Source organism: Hemibagrus wyckioides, linkage group LG17 (genome assembly GCF_019097595.1).
Source record: "Hemibagrus wyckioides isolate EC202008001 linkage group LG17, SWU_Hwy_1.0, whole genome shotgun sequence".
Lineage (NCBI taxonomy): Eukaryota > Metazoa > Chordata > Actinopteri > Siluriformes > Bagridae > Hemibagrus > Hemibagrus wyckioides.
This window is the reverse complement of record NC_080726.1, coordinates 7,662,594-7,683,909: the sequence shown is the minus strand read 5'-3', so window position 1 is coordinate 7,683,909 and position 21,316 is coordinate 7,662,594. Positions and strand designations below refer to the sequence as shown.

At 39.0% G+C, this 21,316-nt stretch overlaps 1 protein-coding gene across 1 annotated transcript in view; it reads right to left on the bottom strand.

Moving 5' to 3' along the window:
* The window catches only part of clstn2b (calsyntenin 2b), a 216,439-nt gene that overhangs the window by 37,827 nt on the left and 157,296 nt on the right, over positions 1–21,316 (bottom strand). The window contains exon 8 of the mRNA XM_058414591.1: positions 16,223–16,344. Coding sequence (XP_058270574.1) covers positions 16,223–16,344 — 122 coding nt within the window. The remainder of the gene's footprint in view (positions 1–16,222; positions 16,345–21,316) is intronic.

The window sequence follows — 21,316 nt, the reverse complement described above, 5'->3', positions numbered from 1 at the left end:
TTGTTGGAGATCATGGTGATCAGTGAGTAATTGTTGGAGATCATGGTGATCAGTGAGTAATTGTTGGAGATCATGGATGATTAGTGGTTTGTCATTGGCATCAATAGTGATCTGTTGTTGGTTGATCAGGAAAATGGTGATCAGTGATTGGTCATTGGGAACATTGGTGATCAGTGAGTAGTTGTTAGAGATCAGTGAGTAATTTTTAGAGACAATGGTGATCATTAAGTAATTGTTGGAGATAATGGTGATCAGTGAGTAATTGTTGGAGATAATGGTGATCAGTGAGTAATTGCTGGAGATAATGGTGATCATTGAGTAATTGTTGGAGATCATGGTGATCAGTGAGTAATTGTTGGAGATCATGGTGATCAGTGAGTAATTGTTGGAGATCATGGTGATCATTGAGTAATTGTTGGAGATCATGGTGATCATTGAGTAATTGTTGGAGATCATGGTGATCAGTGAGTAATTGTTGGAGATCATGGTGATCAGTGAGTAATTGTTGGAGATCATGGTGATCAGTGAGTAATTGTTGGAGATCATGGTGATCAGTGAGTAATTGTTGGAGATCATGGTGATCATTGAGTAATTGTTGGAGATCATGGTGATCATTGAGTAATTGTTGGAGATCATGGTGATCAGTGAGTAATTGTTGGAGATCATAGTGATCAGTGAGTAATTGTTGGAGATCATGGTGATCAGTGAGCAATTGTTGGGATCATGGTGATCAGTGAGTAATTGTTGGAGATCATAGTGATCAGTGAGTAATTGTTGGAGATCATGGTGATCAGTGAGCAATTGTTGGGATCATGGTGATCAGTGAGTAATTGTTGGAGATAATGGTGATCAGTGAGTAATTGTTGGGATCATGGTGATCATTGAGTAATTGTTGGAGATAATGGTGATCAGTGTTGGAGATCATGGTGATCAGTGAGTAATTGTTGGAGATAATGGTGATCAGTGTTGGAGATCATGGTGATCAGTGAGTAATTGTTGGAGATCATGGTGATCAGTGTTGGAGATCATGGTGATCAGTGAGTAATTGTTGGAGATAATGGTGATCAGTGTTGGAGATCATGGTGATCAGTGAGTAATTGTTGGAGATAATGGTGATCAGTGAGTAATTGTTGGAGATCATGGTGATCAGTGTTGGAGATCATGGTGATCAGTGAGTAATTGTTGGAGATAATGGTGATCAGTGTTGGAGATCATGGTGATCAGTGAGTAATTGTTGGAGATAATGGTGATCAGTGAGTAATTGTTGGAGATCATGGTGATCAGTGTTGGAGATCATGGTGATCAGTGAGTAATTGTTGGAGATAATGGTGATCAGTGTTGGAGATCATGGTGATCAGTGAGTAATTGTTGGAGATAATGGTGATCAGTGTTGGAGATCATGGTGATCAGTGAGTAATTGTTGGAGATAATGGTGATCAGTGAGTAATTGTTGGAGATCATGGTGATCAGTGTTGGAGATCATGGTGATCAGTGAGTAATTGTTGGAGATAATGGTGATCAGTGTTGGAGATCATGGTGATCAGTGAGTAATTGTTGGAGATAATGGTGATCAGTGAGTAATTGTTGGAGATCATGGTGATCAGTGTTGGAGATCATGGTGATCAGTGAGTAATTGTTGGAGATCATGGTGATCAGTGAGTAATTGTTGGAGATCATGGTGATCAGTGGCTGGACATTGGCATCAGTGGTGATCAGTGATTTGTCACTGACAATGTATACTTGTGCAAGAGCTTGTGAAGTATTGTGGAGTTGAGCATCCCTGCTTACTCAATGCAAAACAAAAAGCAGTGATGTGAGCTGGAGAGCCGAATCAGGACAGTGACTACCATCTGCTCACAGGAGTTTGAGCACTGGGCATTTGATTGGACACTTAACAATACAGGCAGGAGTCAACAGTTGCACATATAATTGTACAAAATTACCTATCTGGTAGTTACTGGTGTCAGGGCATGTGGCACTTTACACAGCATGAGCACACACTGTGTATATCTGTGTGCGGGTGTTTGGTGTTGGGGGTGTAATTCTACTTATGTTTTTGAGTTGTGTTTGTGCTGCTGTCATCCTGTATTTTATGCTGGCAGATTTGGACTGCTTGCTGTGTTACATACAAATCTGTGTGTGTGTGTGTGTGTGTGTGGTGTGTTTGTGCTGGCTGTACTGCAGATGGAATAGGTCATTAAGTCTAGCGGAACTGATTGTAAACCTCTCAGTCCAGTACACACACTCACACATATATACACACAAAGAGAGAGATAACAGGAGGAAAAGTACCGCAAGACAAAAATGGCTACACCTTATCTTTGCAATCTCTGTCACACTTTCTGCCCCATTCCTACAAGACATCAGTTAATTTATCTTTCATTCACTTCCTTTTTTCTCTCGCAGCCACACTTTTCATCACTTAAAAAAAAAACCTACACGCTCTCGTGCTTTCACCCACTCCTCTGTCTGTAGGCATGTAGGCACTCTGGCATCCAGAAGCTGGGTTAAAAGCTCGCTCTATTTACTGAGGTTCTTAGGTCTGATAGAGGTGTTTACTACATCATGAAAGGAACAGTAGTTTGGCAGAAGCCTAGTTACTTGACAGTACTTGGGATCCTCTACTGCTGAAGAGCCACTGTTGAGTCAGAAGCCAGATTTCTGACTGAAAAAAAAAAACCCTTCCAACCTCTTTAGGTGACTATTGAAATCCTGAGGATGCTATTTAAAAAAAATCAAAAGGACCCTGAATGCAAAGTGGCTTGAGCCATAGATAGGTGGTAATTATATAACCCAAAGGGAATTCTTAAATAGGCATAAGGTCCAAATGTTTATGGTTGTCCTCAGGGTGCACTGTTACCTAACATTAAAGGCTTTGAGAACATTTATGAGTATGCTATTATATAGTTAGAAGTTCTGTAGAGAATTTATGATCAAATGCAAGAAAGAAATAAAGCTCTGCTTTTGGCTTTTTTTTTATTGCGGGCACATGCAAGTTTTAACGTTCAAGTGTTTTTTTTTCTAGATAATCCTCCTTCCTCATGATACCATCTATTTTCTGAAGTGTACCTGTACCTTTTCCAACAAAATGTCCCTGCAACATAACGCTCCCACCCCCATGCTTCACATTTGGGATGGTGTTCTTCTGGTAAAAAGCCTTTCCTCCATGCATAGTGCAGAATATTATGGCAAATTTGTTTTATCTAACTAGAAAACACTCTTCCAATATGATGATAAAACATCAGTGTGGCTTTTTAATGCCCGTCCTATAATAGGAGCTTCTTCATTACATAACAGGTGATATATGTACATACTTTGGTAGCCAAAGTCTCCAACTCCTTCACCAGGTCTTTTTGTTAGTGTTGTAGGGTTCAGTTCAACCTTTCAGTTCCAAGATCAATCATCTCTGGGAGTCCCTTTGTGCCTTGTATCTGGAAAATGTAGTGTCTTTGTGATCCCAAGATGATAATAGAATTCTTTATTCATGAGCCAAAGCACTCTTCAATAAATGTGCACCAAACATGGGTAGAGCAATCATAGCGTGTAATATCATGTGTCTTTACTGCTAGAATCCAGTGCTTGTAAACTTGTAAACATCGTAAGTTCTACACTGTAACACTGTAAAAAAGCAAGTATTTTTGGCTGCAACAATGTATGTATTGTAATGTATTTGTAAGTATATTATATATTGTATGAAAACGTAGGCCCCATGCGTTCCTCCATTGAAATCCTGACCCGTGAAAGAACAAGAGGCTTATGGTAGCTAAGAGCTCAGAGAAGGACATCAGTCACCCTGAAGCTGAAGCCTAAGACCAGAGTTTACATGTGGGTTTGTAGTTCTAAACCAAAATATATGGATAGTGTGGTACCAATCCCTCAGAGACTACAAAATAACACAGGGACAAAAGTTTTGAATTTAATTTTTGCATGAACAGGGAACATGGAGTTATCTCAGTAGGGGAGTCACATAAAAGAACTTCAGGAAGTTATGAACAAGGAGGAAGGTTTCAATAGAAGAGGTCATTTTCTTCTGATGTTGTCAAGAAGAACTTCGTGGGATTAAGCGGTTGATGAATTATGATCAGAGGAGTTGAGCTTGCCATCTAAAATCAGACCAAAATTTTCAGTCTGATGGTGAGTCTGAGGATGTGGATGGTGATTGACAGGTCCAGCATAGATCTTTTTTTGAGGTTTGAGTTTCAGATGACAAGTCTTCAATGGGGAGGAAGAGATCTCAGAAAAGGTAGTTTGATATCTTCTCTGAGCCTTTGAGGTGGATGGAGGAAGAGAAGTAGTGTGTGTCATCAGCATAGCAGTGGTAAGTGTTAGGCTTCAGGAAAATGGCAGCTTGAAAAAGATGGGAAATAATGATCCCGACTATGCTACTTTGCCAAAAGAGAATTGAAAAATCACGTATGTTCAAGGCATGTATGAAAAACACAATACTTGGATTCATCCCATATGAATACTCATCCCATATGAGGTATATCCATTTTGCATTAAATCTAAACATGAATTTGTAAGCTGATTAATGCAGACAAATGTCGATAAGGTTCTCCAATGGGAAAAGAAATAAATCAATAAACAGCAAGATAGACAGGAATCAAAGAAAAGATATAAATTTCAATGACTGGCCTCTTCCTGCATTCTGACAAACAATTTTGTAGTTATGAACCTGAATAGATGTGCTCTATTTTCTAATAATTCCAACATTTAATGTCACTTGACATTCATCTCATCTTCAATCTGTCCCTGTCTCCCCATGCTTCGATTGATTTTCTGCCATGGCCAATATGAATAGGAGAGCAGTACGGATAAAAGAGATGCACGATGATCAATATGACAGGCAGCCGATGTGCCTTCATTATAACCTGAACATAGCGTGTGTATTCTGCACAGGCCATAGAGAACTGTGAATGTTAATACTGTAAGAAAGGAAAAACACAGTTACACACACACACACACACACACACACACACACACAGCTATTTTATATTGAATAACTTACTTTGTTTAACTTCTGTACCTGACCACAACCATAAAGCCCTATCAACGTTCATAATTGGCTTCTTATTATCATTTGTAGCTTCTAAGGTCAATTTACCACTGACCTTTTTTCATGCATTTTCAAACTTCCTTTCTCTGCCATTTCCTCTTTGCCAATTCCTTTTATATTTTGTTTTTTATTAAACAATGAAAAAACAGAATTAGCAGAATGGCTAATTAGCAGATTATTGTCTTCCTAAGCAAGCTGTACTTATTGCCTAATTAGTACAATACTTATACATTAGTACACTCAAAAGCCAAGCTGATGTATTTATCATGTTTGTACAGCAAAAACTTTACGTTTTGTGTTATATAATATATACGATTTTTTTCTTGTTAAAGCTAATCTGACCTTGCTGAATTTTACCGGCAAAACTCAGTTACAGTTACTCTAAAGCATAAATAAGTCCATACAAATACAAACAATAAGGTATATTATTGTAAATATTGTATGAAAATGTAGGTCCCTTGTGTTCCTTCAATAAGAAAGTGGAACCCAAAAGGACCAAGAGACTAATGGGTAAGATCACAGATAAGGATGTTATCCTGAGGCCGAAGACCAGAGATTACCTGTGGGTGTATAGTTATAAACCAAAGTATATGGATACTGTCGTGCAGATTCCTTTGTGGCTAAAAAAAGACTGAGACCTCACAAAAGGTTATTGGCAATTGGCTTTAGCCCCAAAGTAAAGCTCAACACTGCCTTCAACATTGCCTACAGCCACTGGCACTAAGGGATTCTCCCCTTCGGCCTGCACAGGGCCCCAGCAACATTCCAAAGATTCACTGAGATCATTCTGAGACACCATCGTCAGTATGTGGCCACTTAAATCAACAACAATGTCATCCACTCCACCACCTGGTCAGAACACCTGTACCATCTTGGAGAGATCCGGAAGGCCGGGCTGATAGGTAACCCATGCAATTGCCATCTGGGGTTGACCAAGACACAGTACATGGGGTATCGCATTGGATGGGGACTGCTGATTCCACAGAAGAAAAAAGTGGGGGCAGGCAGAGAGTACCCATGCCCCACTACAGGGTACCTTTCTGGGGTTGGCAAATGCTTTGTGCCTAGCTACTCCTTGCTAGCTTCCTATCTGTCAGACCTTACCAAGAAAGGCCAGCAAGACCGGGTCCATTGGACTATTGAAACGGAGCGGGCGTTCCAGGACTTCCAGGTGCTGACCAGTTCCCTTTTCCTCTGGAACCCTGACTTCAACCTCCCCTCTGTTGTCCATACCAACCTCTCGGAAACACTGTGACAGTGTTGCCCACACAGTCGCCCAAACACAGCCTTAATATGCTTCTTGCACAACTGCTGCCCAGGTGCTGAAAGAACAGCACCACTTCAACCCCCAGTGTTATGGAAAGCGGAAGAGCACATGGCTGCAGGGTGGGGTAGCAGAAGCAATCACAGCTGGCAGCCAATCAGAGTGGCAGCAAAGACTCATCCTCAGTGAGAATCAGGGAGTGTATAAAAGGGTGCAACACATACATCTTCCAGAGTGCATTGACAGTAGTGAAGACAACACTCCCCAAACCCACTGCACCCTTTGAAGCTCACTGTGTCCTGGCTCATCACTGCTCAGCCCTGCCTGGAAGCTTCGTCCACCAAGCATGCCGCCGAAGACAGCAACTCCACCACACAGCCTTTTACCATACTTACCTCCTTTTACTATAAATAAAAGAGCACCTGCCACACTACCTCTTGCATGTCTGTGTGATATACAGACATACAGCATCAGTTGTTTATCAAGTTTATAAGTTTTTTTTAAACACTTGATATTGTGCAGGTGTGTGGATTTGCTTAGCAGACTTCAGTTAATTATATATACACCTATATGGTGCATATATACAGTATATAAGTACCCAGAAAACCCTGGGCACTGGGTCCTTACAAATTGAGTACAACTGAATGCACACACACACAGGGCAGAGGTCAATTTGAGGGGAGAGTGCCTGAAGGTGATATGTTCTCACTGTGTGCTCAGTAAGAGTAGACTGCTGAATCAATCGAGGTGGTAAAAGACTTAGAGCTGAAGCCTTTTTAAAAAAGCAAAGCAATTTATCAGTGTGACAGAGGGGGAGCGAAAGAGAGAAACAGTGCAAAGAAAAACAAAGCTGCATGTCTAGATTGGCTATGCAAAATAAAGTAGCAGTTTTGTAATAATCTGTGAGCGTGAGTTATCAAGGGCACTGAAGAAACACAATACATGTCTTTTATTTGTCTTATTGTAGGTGATAAATTAGAGAACCAGAAAGAAAAGGAGATCGAGAGAGTAGGTCCAGGAAATCATACTGATCTTTTGCTCAGGTCATTAATTAACAACATGAGGAGCAGAGCAAGCTTTCACTTCTGTGTTCCGCAGAAATAATGTTTACAGCACACTGTCAAAGTCAATAATACTGATACATTTTAATAACCTTTGCGATAGTAGTAACCAAAATATAAAAGGTAGCACTTACACTCATCATCCATCCATCCATCCATCCACCCATCCACCCATCCACCCATTCATTTTCTGTGTCACTTATTGTACACAAGGTCACAGGGAACCTGGAGTCTATTCCAGTGGACTCGGGGCACAGATGAGAGACACCCAGGTCTGGGTCCCAACCTGTCTCACATGTCTTTAGACTGGGGAACCACTAAAGCATGGAAAGAACACACAAACTGTGCCCCTTACCTCATGAAATATTGCTTAAAATACATTTATTTCTCAGCAAATTCTCAATTCTGATTGGCCAGAAAGTGTTGATCCAATTTGTCTCACAGTAGTCCAGCTGCAAATCAGTTGCATATTAATGCATCCATTTGAGTTGTTTCTCTAGTAACATCTAATTCACTGTGATGGATGTTTCGTAAGTGAATTAATCAATGTGTCATTATTAATGTAGTGAAGATTTCTATCTATTTATTTGTGGACAGCCTCTCCGTCGTGAGTGTTTTGTAACAGACAGAACAAATTTACATTAACAACAAAGTAACTATGTTTTCCATCAGAGAAAAATCTTCAGGATAGAGTGCTTTCTGATTTCTCTGTAACACCAGAAGCTACATTTTTATGTTCTATTAAATTCAAGGAAGGGGGAAAAAAGCAAGGCTGTTAAGGGAGTGACTGTTTATTGCTGTTAGAATGTAAGTGATAACAGGAACTACCTTGTGTCACATATATTCCACAACATTAAATTGAAATAGAAATGGGGAAAAAAGTGTACAATGTGCCAGCTTTTAATAAATAAACATTGCCAGCATTTTCAAATTGCTAAACAAGACAGTTCACAGTGCGCTGTTATTGCAATTTCATTGCTAGCTGTCTATGGCTTTCTACTTTTTCTGGTAAACTTGGCGTGCTTTTGTACACAGAAATTTTAAAAAATGCAAAAATGTAGGGTAACATAAAGGTCATCCTCTCAAAGATAGCACTTGATTTGTGACTGATCTATCCTGACTATGGTGTTAGGAAGTTTTAGGGATCTCACTGATGGATCCTCTACCATAAAATAAATTCCTTATTTCCAATGTTCTGTTTTACACAATGATTCTGCCTTGGCCACACCCCCTCACCCACACTTGGGATGTAAATGAATACAAATACTTTACTCGGATTGAACCGAAGTCTCACAGAGCACAACACCTCGAATCCCATTTGGAGGCATCGACAAATATGGCCGCCATGGACTACAACTCCTGTTGTAAAACAGTCACAATCATCAGACTTTTAATTAAGCTCACTAGTTCTCTGCTTATGTGTTTGGTAAGTCTTTGTGCCAGTGCCTCTTTGTGAGGTATACGCTCAGTTTATTTCAATTTGTGACGTTACAAAGCCCTCTTATAATTATCTGCTGTGTTTTCTTGTTTGTCTTTGGATATACACTACCGCTCAAAAGTTTGGGATCACTGAAAAATTGTATTGTTTTCCAAGAAAACACATCTGAAATTAGTCTGAATAGAAAATATAGCAAAAGAACAGGACATGCTGACATGTCAGAGTTAGAAATAATGATTTTAATGGAAATGATGAATGTTTTGCAGCAGTTACAGCCTGGGCATTCTAGCTGTCAATTTTTCAAGATAATCTGAAGAGATTTCACCCCATGCTTCCTGGAGCATCTCCCACAAGATGGATTGGCTGATGGAGTCTTCCTCCGTAGCTGAAATCAAGCTGAAATATGCAAGTGATCCCAAACTTTTGAGTGGTAGTGTAGCTCTTTTGCCCCTAACTGATCTTTAGTTGTTTTTGACCTGAGACTCTGAATTACAGTTTGGACTATTGTGTTTGTTGTTCCATTACTTTTGCTTCTCTGAATTTTTGAATGTTCCTATTTTTGTATTTGTTTTCCCTATTTTTTTGGCATGACTTATTTTGTGCGCACCCCCCTTTTGTACTTACTGCATGATATATTTACAGGGTTAATTCATTCATCCTTAGTAATTCCATAGACAAGGTCATTGGGGCTTAATAAAAAAAAATCTTCTGTCAAGTACATTTCTATTCCCCAATGGTTTGCTTCTCTAAGTAGTCCAGTGTATTTCTGATCTTGTTTATTATTTCAAAGTACCTCTTTTTCTTGTTGCACAAGTCTTGTTCCTAGAGTTTCTGGTTTTGACCTACTTAGGCTATATTTTGACCTTGATGGATTACCAGCATTAAGGATTCAGCTGTATAAGTCTATATAAGTTTGGTGCTAGAAGTTTACCTCTTTAGTTTAGCAGCAGAGGTGCAATGAAGGCTAGCAAGTAAGGGCTAGTAGATTTAGAGCTATACAAATAGCATATCCCACCTTTATCATCTTTATCACACAAATCAGAAGCCACAGACTCAATAACACCTTTCATATACAAATATTTATAAAATAGCAGGAGCAACCCAAATGCTAAAAACGGCTTGGTCTATATTTGATGAAAGGAAAAATTATGAAGGTTTCATTTTTTGACCTGTTTTTCGGCCCATGTTTGCCTGTTCTCTGAATCCTGCTGTGGACTATCTTTCGAAGTCAGAGAAAAGCCTTCACAATTACACCCTATCAGTTCTGACTCTCCATCGATTTGCAGCCTTGTGTTCGAACTGTTTGATGTCCTCATTGCTATTCTGAGGACTAAAATGCCCCTTAGCCCTATTGTGAGCTCCTACTGGGTCTCTCTTCATCAAATAACATAACATCATTACATTTAGTGTCAGAAACTTGGGGGTTATAGACTGTGTGTGTGTGTGTGTGTGTGATGGGGGTTCCTTGAAATCCTTGAGGTTACCCAGGGAATAACATGACACTATATGAATTTTAAAGAAGGCTCAGGTTAATAATTTGTGTGTGTGTGTGCCTTGCTGAGAAACAAAGGTCCCCTCAATGATAGGAATATCTGACAGTTTTGACCTTGTGGGGACATTTGGCACATGACCACGAGGAAAATTGCTGAAAACAAAAACAAAGAATCAAAAACCCCTAAAAGAGCCATTTTTGTTTAGTGTGGTTAAGGGCCAGGTAGGATTTAAGTACAGCATAGTGTTAATTAGCTGCATATTTACAGTAATTATATCAGTAGACATTCCTCACAAAGATATTATGACTGTGTGTGTGTGTGTGTGTGCCACTGTAGAAGGGCCTGGTCAAGGTCTGGCTGAAGCCGGAAAAATTTTGCATGTGGCTGAGTGGAGAACCACGGTGAAGGTCATACGGATGATCATATACAAACACACTGTAATACTGTGTGTGTGTGTGTGTATGTGTGTGTGTGTGTGTGCAGGGGTTAGTAATTCCCTCAGCTGCTCAATTCTCTGCACAGTTGGAAGAAAAATCCAATCTCCTGATCATATGGTCTCTCTTTTCTCTCAATTTAGTATAATTCAATTCCATTCTATTCAATTCAAACTACTTTACTGGCACCACAAGCTCCATTTGGGTTCGAGAGTGTGTGGAAATTAAAGAATGACAATAACATTAAATATTTTACTCTTTGAAAGCTGTAATAAATGATGTTCAATGATGTAAATGCATTACAGGCAACAGCCAATGATGAGTAGAAGAAAGAGGGAAGCTGGTGTAAATTGGGCAGGTTTGATAGCAGCAGCAGCTCCGAAGGAACCAACAGTGAATTAATAATGAGAAACCAATCAGTTGATTCCAATCAGTGCTTTGAGGTATCTTCTGCTTCTCAGTTATCACCCTTGTTTACTCATAGTTATCTCCACCTAGAGCTGATTTATCGACTTATTCCTCTGCATGAAGATGTGTGTGTGTCTCTGTGTGTGTGTGTGTGTGTGTGTGTATATATATATATATATATATATATATATAGAACTACTCCTGACCATTTCTGTACAGAAACCCACAGAACAGTGTAATCTTTAACTGCTGATGACTAGCTGCCGTCCCACTTATTGTCATTCACGTCAGCATAATGGACAGTAATTGCTCGCAATGGTGCTCTAGGTAAAGACAGGTGACACAGATTAAATGTAAAGTAGAATCGTATAGAATGCACATCTAAAGAGGGATTTAGATGCTTTGCTTGAAGATTTTGGCTCACACTGCTTTGGGAACAGGGGATATGTTTTTCATTTCTCATGTATTACAATGAGAAATTGGAGGCAGATCTGGCATTTCCCGAACTAAGCCGAGTAATGACACATGCATCTATATCACTCATGTCGCAACACCAAAATATGGCAACAGAAAGGACAGGAGTAATGCTGGATTTTTTAACGTCAATGCAAGTTTTCCGATTGTTAATAAGGCAACGGTCGAGACAAGGACATAAAATCAAGCTTCTGAAGGACAGTTGTTTACCTTATATTGTGATTTGGTGGTGGTTCATTATGTAAATGACTATAGCCATGCACAAGCAGGGCATTATAGAGTGTGTAGGATTAATCTGTGTCAACTCACAGCTATGCTTATGCATGTGTGATAAATGCCAGTGTTCCTGGGTAATCCTGGTGGTTCTTACAAACAGAATTAGAACTTGTTCTGTGCACACTTTGATAAATGAGACCCCTGTTTATGTTTACTATCCCCTTGGCTCTGTACTGTTGACTTTAGTATTGTTTTAGTGTGTCTGTGGTTAAATTACTAATTAATTAGCACAGGTGTGTAGCGTGCTTTCAGGTTCCCCTAAGCTATGAAATCTGGGAAGTGTTTTATAACTGCTGTTGCAGTTAAAGTTGCGCTGGTTAAAAAGTTACCCTTTTTATCCTAACCCAGCACAACCTCTACACTATCCCAGCTTTCCTCCAGATTAGACTTCTGCCTTGCTAAGTATCACCTCCACGTTTCCGAGACAAAAACAAACCCCCCACCTACCTGAAGGCACTTGTCAAACCTTGCTCTGGACCATGTTCATTTCACAGCTTGACTTGACCCTACATTCCTCAAGATATAAGGAAGACATGCATCAAAACATCTCTGTCCTGGCACCCAGGTGGTGGTATGAACTTCTGAGCTGAGCAGCTGAACAGCTGAGTCACTGACTGTCTTCTAACGAAGACTAAAGACCTAGATTTTCACCAAGCACTTCAATAAACAAAGAAAAAAAATAAATAAATAAATAAATAAAAAAAAAATAAATAAATAAAAATAACCTTGACTTCTGTGTTTCTATTACCATGCTATCTCCTTATAATAATTCTTTCTAACAGATTTTTAAAAAAAGCTAGAATCTACCTTAAAAACAAAATACTGTACATTTTTATGTTTTATGTTTTACTTCATTCATCCTTGCAAATTGGTCCCTAAGTTGAAATTTCAATGTTAATTCAGCCATAGCAAAATTAGGGAAAATCCGCACTTTTAAAAATGGACATTGTCTTAAAGAAGCTTTATAGAAGAATAGAAACATGGAAAAATTAAAAAAGAAAATTAAAAGTTAAGCTACTATTTATTCTTAACTCCTTGAGGTGATAAGAGGAAGAAACATTGAGAGGAACCAGGCTCAGAAGAAGGATCATTTGTGTGACACCGGACAGTAAATAATGCAAATGTATAAGGATAATGTCCTTTTTACAACAGTTTATAGTCATGAAGAATTGTGCAACCATGAGCTCTTGAGGAACTAACAGGTCTGTGTAGTTTCTGAGTTTGTTAAACTGCATGTCATCATAAGATCAATTTTGATTCCTCTGTGGCTAAAATTGCTTTGCTGCTTGCAGTAGAAACCATGTCTGGAAAACGTATTGATAAAATGCTCAGAGCATTTATTGATAAAAAAAATTTGTCCAGCGGTAGAGCAGTGGGTAGTGTTGCCATCTCACCTTTTAATCCTGAGCTTGGGTTACAGCCTGTGGGTTTGCTTCTCAGTTTTCCTCCCACCTCAGTAAACCATGTCAGTAGGTAGATGAATGTATGATGTATAAAGTTTGTACCTGAATTATTATAATTAATTTTTCATAGGGATGTGTTTCGCTAAAGTCAATTAAGTCCATTGTAGAGGTCACAGCCAATATCACAGCCAAAAATAGGGGGTGGTGGTAGCACAAGTGCTTAAGGCTCTGGGTCATTGCCTGGAAGATTGGGGTACAATCCCCAGCACTGCCAAGTGGCCACCATTGGGCCCTTGAGCAAGGTTCCCAACCCAATCTGCTCCAGGGACATTGCATCATGGCTGACCCTGCGCTCTGACCCCAACCCTCCAAGGATGTTATATGCGAAGAAAGAATTTCACTGTGCAGTAATGTATATGTGGCAAATACAGACAACTTAACCTAAGGTCAAACGACACACTCGGCTTACTGTGGATTGGATTTGATATATAAGTACTAGATATGACAAAGTACAAGTACACCAATTAATCAAGGGTGAGACACAGAAGAGGAGAAGAGAGTCAGGTAATAAACCAATGACAGGATTATAACAGAAACAAAATAACATGAAAGTTGCTCTTAAAACCAGTCTGTGAACAGACAAAAATCTGCAGTAATAACAGTTTTGTTTACTGCATTTCACTTTAACATTATTGCACTATACTATACCTAGCTTCATTTCAAAGATCTCACAGCTTTTAGGTGCTTATTAAATCTCAGTCACTAAACACTGTTGTTTTGGAGCAATAAATCAAATCTGTTATATATATATATATATATATATAAAATAAAACACGATATACACAAACACCCCAGTGTGTGTGCAAGCTGCCCTGCAAGGCACAAATAATGTAATTCCATCCAGGGTGTATTCCCACCTCATGCCCAACATTCCCATGCCTGACTTCATATCCACTGTGGCCCTGACCTGGATAATGTAGTTGCAGATGAATGAAGTATTTGGTAAAGAGATTAAGGTGTTAAATCCGTAAAGAGTGCAGTATAAAGCTATATTCTATAAGCTCAGAATGGTACAGTATGTCTGTGGTGCTCTGTTTCCTCTAATTGTGGAGTGATACCTTAAGTCAAAAAAATGTAATAAATAAATAAATAAATCTTTTGGGATTGTGAGTGTTGTTGAGCTTAAAAAATGACTCATGACTGTTTTCCTTACTCAGCTCCTGCTATTGCAGAGCTTTCTAATGATATGAGCTTAGGTGCTATTTTTTAGCTGCTTCCATAATTTGATTGCCCTTTTTATATCTGTATGATTAATGGATAGAGATATATTTCTACCCTGTATGCATTGTTTGCAGTTTTACTGTGCACCTATTGTATGTACGGGACATACAGGGACTCTGGAGTGCCAGATTTTTAATTGGAACATGCACTACACACATCACACACATCTCTCTCTTTCTCTCTCTCTCTCTCTCTCTCTCTCACCTTTGCTCCTTCACTTCCCCTCCTGCTGGACTAAGTGGCCGTGTAGCCGATTTAAAATATACGTGCTTGTGTTATATTATCGTTGCTCTGGCTGAAAGAATATATTCCTACACCAACAGAGCGAAATTACAGAGGCTAATTTACAACCGTAATTGCCATCATTTTCCTTCTCTCATGATCAGACGCTGACATTTGAACAGATCCTCGTCTCTTTCATCCGCACCCGTGTATGTGCAAGGTGGTTTTGTGGAAATTGATTAGTGCAGGCTGACGAAGGGAGGAGAGCGAGATGGAAAGCGAGAGAAAGAGAGATGAGGGGAAAAGAGTTGGCAATACTAAAGAGGTCATTTAGCTTTAAAGATTACGGAGGCGAGTGAAAGATTGAGGGCTTAATGAAACTTTTAGCCCTGGAGCTTTCTCAATCATAACAGAGGGACAGAGAAAGAGAGAAAGAAAGGTTAAAAAGAAAAAAGAAAAATTAAAAAAGCGCTAATATTAGCTGATAAAATTTTATATCAATGGCAAGAGAAATAATTGAGTTGTTCCTGATTTATCGTGATTCATTTTTGAGTGATTCTTCAATAATGTATAAATCATTATTGCCAGAATGATTCAGAGGCTTATGCATGAATTGATTCATTTAAATTTAATTGCAAAATATCAGCAGTACAAAATATTTAATGCAAAATAAATAGTGTAGAGTTTTTTAATAGTTTAATAAATTACACATTATAATAATATATAATAATTTTAAGTGTGTCTGTATTCATATTTAAACCAGAAGCAGCCATGGGCTAGAATTTTTGGGATTTTTTTATGTGGAGAAAAACAAGGCCATAGAATAAATAATATAATAACAGATAACAATTTCCAAAACATAACTTAATTAAGCTCCTTAACATCATGCCCTTTTAAAACACTTCCATATCTTATGTGTTCTGTCTAATCTGGCTGTATAAGCATATTTAGGACTAAATAGACTCAAATAAAAGAGCTGGATAAGTGAACCAGCAAGCTATATGTTCATATGATCGAGCTTCTGATTGGTTAAACCACTTAAGGATGTAATAATAGCTCTGATTCAATCTCAATAAAACGGACACACACAATGACAGACATGCCGACATGTTTCTTGTTATATTGTGTCTTTTTGTCCTTGTCCAATCAATAGAGCAGCTCTGTCACATTAAATGACCCATCATGCCGTTTTTCTCGGTGAAAGACTCAGCTGTCCACTGATGATCTCTGACCTGTGTCATTCTTCAATCCTACGTCCCTTCCATCTTTCCTCTCATCTTTGAATTCCTCCATGACAATAGTTCATAAGGCACACATACAGAGAAAAAAACAACAAAAAAACTTCATGCCTTCCTCTCTCTCTCTTTTTTTTTTATCTCCCTCTCTTTTCTCTATTTGTATCTCCCTCTCACCTGTTCCAGTTTCCAGTGAAACTCGGCTGGTCTGAACGAGGAGCTCTGGGTGTAATCTCTTCTCAGTAGGAACACCAGTCGGCAGTTGTGCACATACAGAGAGTAATGATGTCTGTTCATCTCTGTAGGAGAGAGAGAGAGAGGGAGAGGGAGGGAGAGAGAGAATATTAATTATCATGCAAGGTCAGTAACTTGAACTCAGTAGACGGAAGTGATAAAGTGAACAGGGACAGAGGAAACTGCTGATGTATTCATCCTCGCTCATATTCTTCCTATCCTTCTCTCGTCTTACTCACCTGTTCTTCTCCGGAACCCTGCTATCCTGTCCATTCTTCTTTCATCCCACCACACTACTCACTATACAGCTCACTACTGTTATATATATTTTTTTAATTAGCTTTATTGTCTTAGATTTATAGCTTAGTTTTTTAGATTCTATAATTGCAAAATGTGTTAAAATTAGTCGAAGTTGTTTATCAGTAGTTTTAGATACAGACTGGCGTTTGTGGAATGCTGCAAAACATACTACTACTAGTGTAACAGCCTTGGAAGAGGCAATACAGATGTGGCAAATAGTCTATACATTAAAAAAGAAATACTTATTTTTGGAAATACTTTATTTGGATAAATGTGTTTTTTGAGATGTTTTGGTATTTCGACGATCTACATTCCCTTTATGTTCTGATCATTATCTCATCATACACCTTCTCTTCTCTTCTCTTCTCTTCTCTTCTCTTCTCTTCTCTTCTCTTCTCTTCTCTTCTCTTCTCTTCTCTTTCCTTTCTTTTCCTTCCCTTCATATACTTTAGCTTTCCTCTCTGTTTCCTTTCCTATCCTTCATATACTTTATCTTTCCTTTCCTTTCTTCCCTTCCCTTTCCTTTCCTTTCCTTTCCTTTCCTTTCCTTTCCTTTCCTTTCCTTTCCTTTCCTTTCCTTTCCTTTCCTTTCCTTTCCTTTCCTTTCCTTTCCTTTCCTTTCCTTTCCTTTCCTTTATGGACTGAGGCTTTCCTCTCTGTTTCCTTTCCTATCCTTCATATACTTTATCTTTCCTTTCCTTTCCTTTCCTTTCCTTTCCTTTCCTTTCCTTTCCTTTCCTTTCCTTTCCTTTCCTATCCTTTCCTTTCCTTTCCTTTCCTTTCCTTTCCTTTCCTGTCATTTACATACTTTAGCTTTCCTCTCTGTTTCCTTTCCTATCCTTCATATACTTTATCTTTCCTTTCTCCCTTCCCTTCCCTTCCCTTTCCTTTATGGACTGAGGCTTTCCTCTTTGTTTCCTTTCCTCTTCTACCATGTCCTATCCTATACTTTAGCTTTCCTCTCTGTTCCCTTCCCTTCCCTTCCCTTCCCTTCCTCCTTCACTTCCCCTCCTGCTGGACTAAGTGCCCATTTAGCCAGTTTACAAAATACATGTGCTTGTCCTGTATTATCATTGCACGGGCAGGATATATTCCTACACCAACAGAGTGAAATTACAGAGGCTAATTTACAACAGTAATTGCCTTCTTTTTATTTACACTTTCCTTTCATTTCCTTTACTATAATTTCCCTTCCCTTCCCTTCCCTTCCCTACCCTACCCTACCCTACCCTTCCCTTCCCTTCCCTTCCCTTCCCCAATGCTGGGAAGTAAAACTGGTATGCTTATTTTTGAGCTCTTTCTTTGTACCTGTATCTTCAATGCTTATCTTTTTCCCCCTATCTTTTTATCATGTTAATATTTTGCACTTGTTTGTCTGGAGTAGTTTGTGCAGTAGAACACTATAATTTGTGCAAGAGAGGCTTGGAGTCTCTCCCTGAGGGGGAAATGCCGGCTTTCTCAATTAAAAAGGGATGTAAATGAATACCTCAGAGTTGTGTTTATGGCTATTGGGGATATTATAAGCCATAAAAACACATTAATTCAGCATCTAGGATGAATTCGAACATCATTGTGTTCCTAAGAAAGGAAAGTTTAATAAAAGAGCTCGTTGTGAGGGGGATTTGGGGATAGGATACTTTTGTACAGATAACACCCTTGAGTGCACCTTTTCAAACAGTCCACCTTTTGTGCCTAATGAAACAATCACTAAAGAGCTTACTAGGTTTGGGAAATGTGCCAGTAACATCCTCTAGGCTGCAAAAGTCTGTGCTGAAACCTGTATTTTCATTCAGGTGACAGGTGTTCGTATTTCTGATCACTCCAGATAAGACCTTAGAGGTGTCAATGAGAACTGAGTACGGAGACAGCTGATTGTTTGTGCTGTTTTGAAAGAAAATATCAAGAGGTATCGAGCTTTACCCCACACACTTACACTTACAAATGACAAAAGCATCATGGGCCACGAGCGTTTATGTTGCACTCTTCTTTACAATTACTTTGTAATTCATCTTTTTCTGTCTTCCTTGTGTCTAGTTTATATGATGTCAGAAGTTGCTGAAGGAGTTGCAGAGTTTTCAATGTATTGTTTAGCTAACTGTGACCTGTACATATGATATATGCATAATACGATGGAACCATCGCAACTGGACCACCTTTACAGGTACCAACTGTGAGCCAGGGGCATCGCTTTCTCCTCTCCTTCTATCCTCCTTGCAAGCACCAGGTCAAGGCTTGACTACATCTCTCAACTGCACAAGGCTTGGTAGCTAAAGCCGGTCATCAGATGGGCACCCTCCTTCCTTGGTGTTTCATCGATTTAAGAGCAAGACACCTCAGGGGGGCTCAGCAGCAGATCCAGCATCCTGGATCTACCCCTGCTGACCACCACCCAACTCTATGTCATAGTTCGTCCTTCAACAGGTTGGCTCTGCCACTGTACCTCCCGCTGTATTCAGATCCACTGAGTTTAAATGTTTGTTGCTGGAGGAGTTTGTAACTGTGTCCTGTACATATAACAATAAACTCTTGAATCTAACAATCAGAAAAACTGTGCAGACCAAGCAGATCTTGAGAAAGTGGAAAATAAGGGCAAGTTTTTACAAATTGAACAAAGAAAAGAGGCTAATATATATGGAGAGAGTAGGAACATCCATGGTTATAAAAACCAGCTGGAGTTAACACCATGGCTCTCCAAGAAGGAAACTGTAATGAGACTGGTAAAGAGCCTAAGGCTCCACAGGAGGTGAGTGACTCTCACAAGTCATGCAACACTCCATTACCTGAGCTACAATGTAATAATGAGCACGATTACGCAAGGAACTAAAAGTTTAATCTGGAAAGTGAAAAAAAAACCTCTAAAAAGTGGGAAATATGTTTTAACCGATAATGAGGGAAATGAAGAGAATGTAGATGATGACAGCTGTTGAGAGTTATGTCTCGAGTTTGCTCCTCGTGTGCACATGTACAGTCTACAATATGCAATGATACTTTTAATTACTTACACAATTCACAGAATCTTATTTTGCAAATTCGTTCCTGTGTGTGAATTTGTACCAAAGAGACACAAAATGCATTGTTTGCTGAATGCACAGATATATAAATACTAAATTAAAGTAGATCTATCCAAACAGGCTACTGGATGGCGTAGCATGATGGTGTAACTACTGCTGTTCAGACCTTAACGCATGGATATGAAATACTCTCTATGAAATCATTTCCAAACAGAAGTGCTTTATGTTAAAAAACATTATAACATCAGCTAGGAAAGCGAATAGAGCTGAAAAAAGAAGATGCACATGGATGGTGGCCTTATCTTAACTTGCTTCTTTTTTCTTTGCTCCTCTTCAACCCTTGTTAACACCATGGAGGATTTCATACTACGCTCCTTTAAACATTAATAAGGTGAGGGGTAAACCAAATCAAGCAACGCTGTCTGAGTATATCAAACTTGAAAAAAAGCGCAAATGGAGTTTCTCTACAAGAAAAACAGTGCCGAACAGAACAAAGTAGACCATGTACTGAGTCTCGCCACGTTGCATTTGATTACAAAGCCGAATGTAAGAAGCATGTGTTGACTTTATAAATATGTATAGCTGTTTAAATATAGACACGATGCTTAAAAAAAAGTCTTTAGACAGAAATATTGAAGAAGCACACTTTCCATTCTCTTTTACTGTGAAAAGTCCGAATTGTTGGATGAGCGGAAAGAAAGAAACGTTAATATAAAATACTTGAGCAAGTGTGACAAGGTAGAATCAGTGCTGCAGGGCTAGACAGGTTATATATCAGATGAGCAACCAATAACAAAATCATAACCGCTACTATTGTTCCCTGTAGCATATCAGATCACAATTTCATTACTCTCAAAAATAACTGTCACAAATACAGCCAAGGAGTCCATATCGGAAGAACAACGCAAAACTATTAGAAGAGAAAAAAGTTTCATGAAATTTAAAGTGCTCAAAGGGACAACTATGAAAATCTAATGTACACTGCCTTCTATAAGTGCGTGCCCCCACCACTGAAAAATATGAAGTCTTACAATCTGGAAATGAAATGGACTTAACTGAAATAAAATATCAGGATTCTACATAATTCCAGCCCATAGAATTGTCACTGAAACTCACATAATCAAAAATAATCGTCACATAATATCAATAAACATGCACCTGCTCCTGCAAGGCTTGAGAGTTGTTAGAGAAAATACCTTAACAAATAGCATCATAGAGACTAATGAGCTATCAAAGCAAGTCAGGACAACATTCTGGAAAAAAATATCAATAAAGGTTTATGAGGAAACCGTCCAATAAAAAGTCACTGACCAGGTAGGGAAGGTGGTAGCTAAAGATGCTACGAAGAAGCCACTGGAAACTCTCAACATGATGCTACCACCACCATGCTTTGTGGGTATGATGTTCTCAGGATGATAAGCAGTGTTAGGTTTCCACTCCATTTCCAAGTCCAAATGTTCGGTTGGTCTCAGCAGACCAGAGGACTTTTTTTCTCCAAACAGGTCATCATACAGCATGCCTCTCTTCAATAATAGCCCATTGTTGTTGAGTGTTCATGTTATGATTGTCCTGTAAACATCTCATTCCATCCATCAGTGAGCTATGGTGCTCTCCAGCTCATTCAGGCACCTTGGTTGCTTTTCTAACTACTATTCTCCTTACCAGGTTAATAAATATTAGGTGGATGGCCTCCTTTAGGCAAGGTTGCGCTTGTGCTATTTTCTTT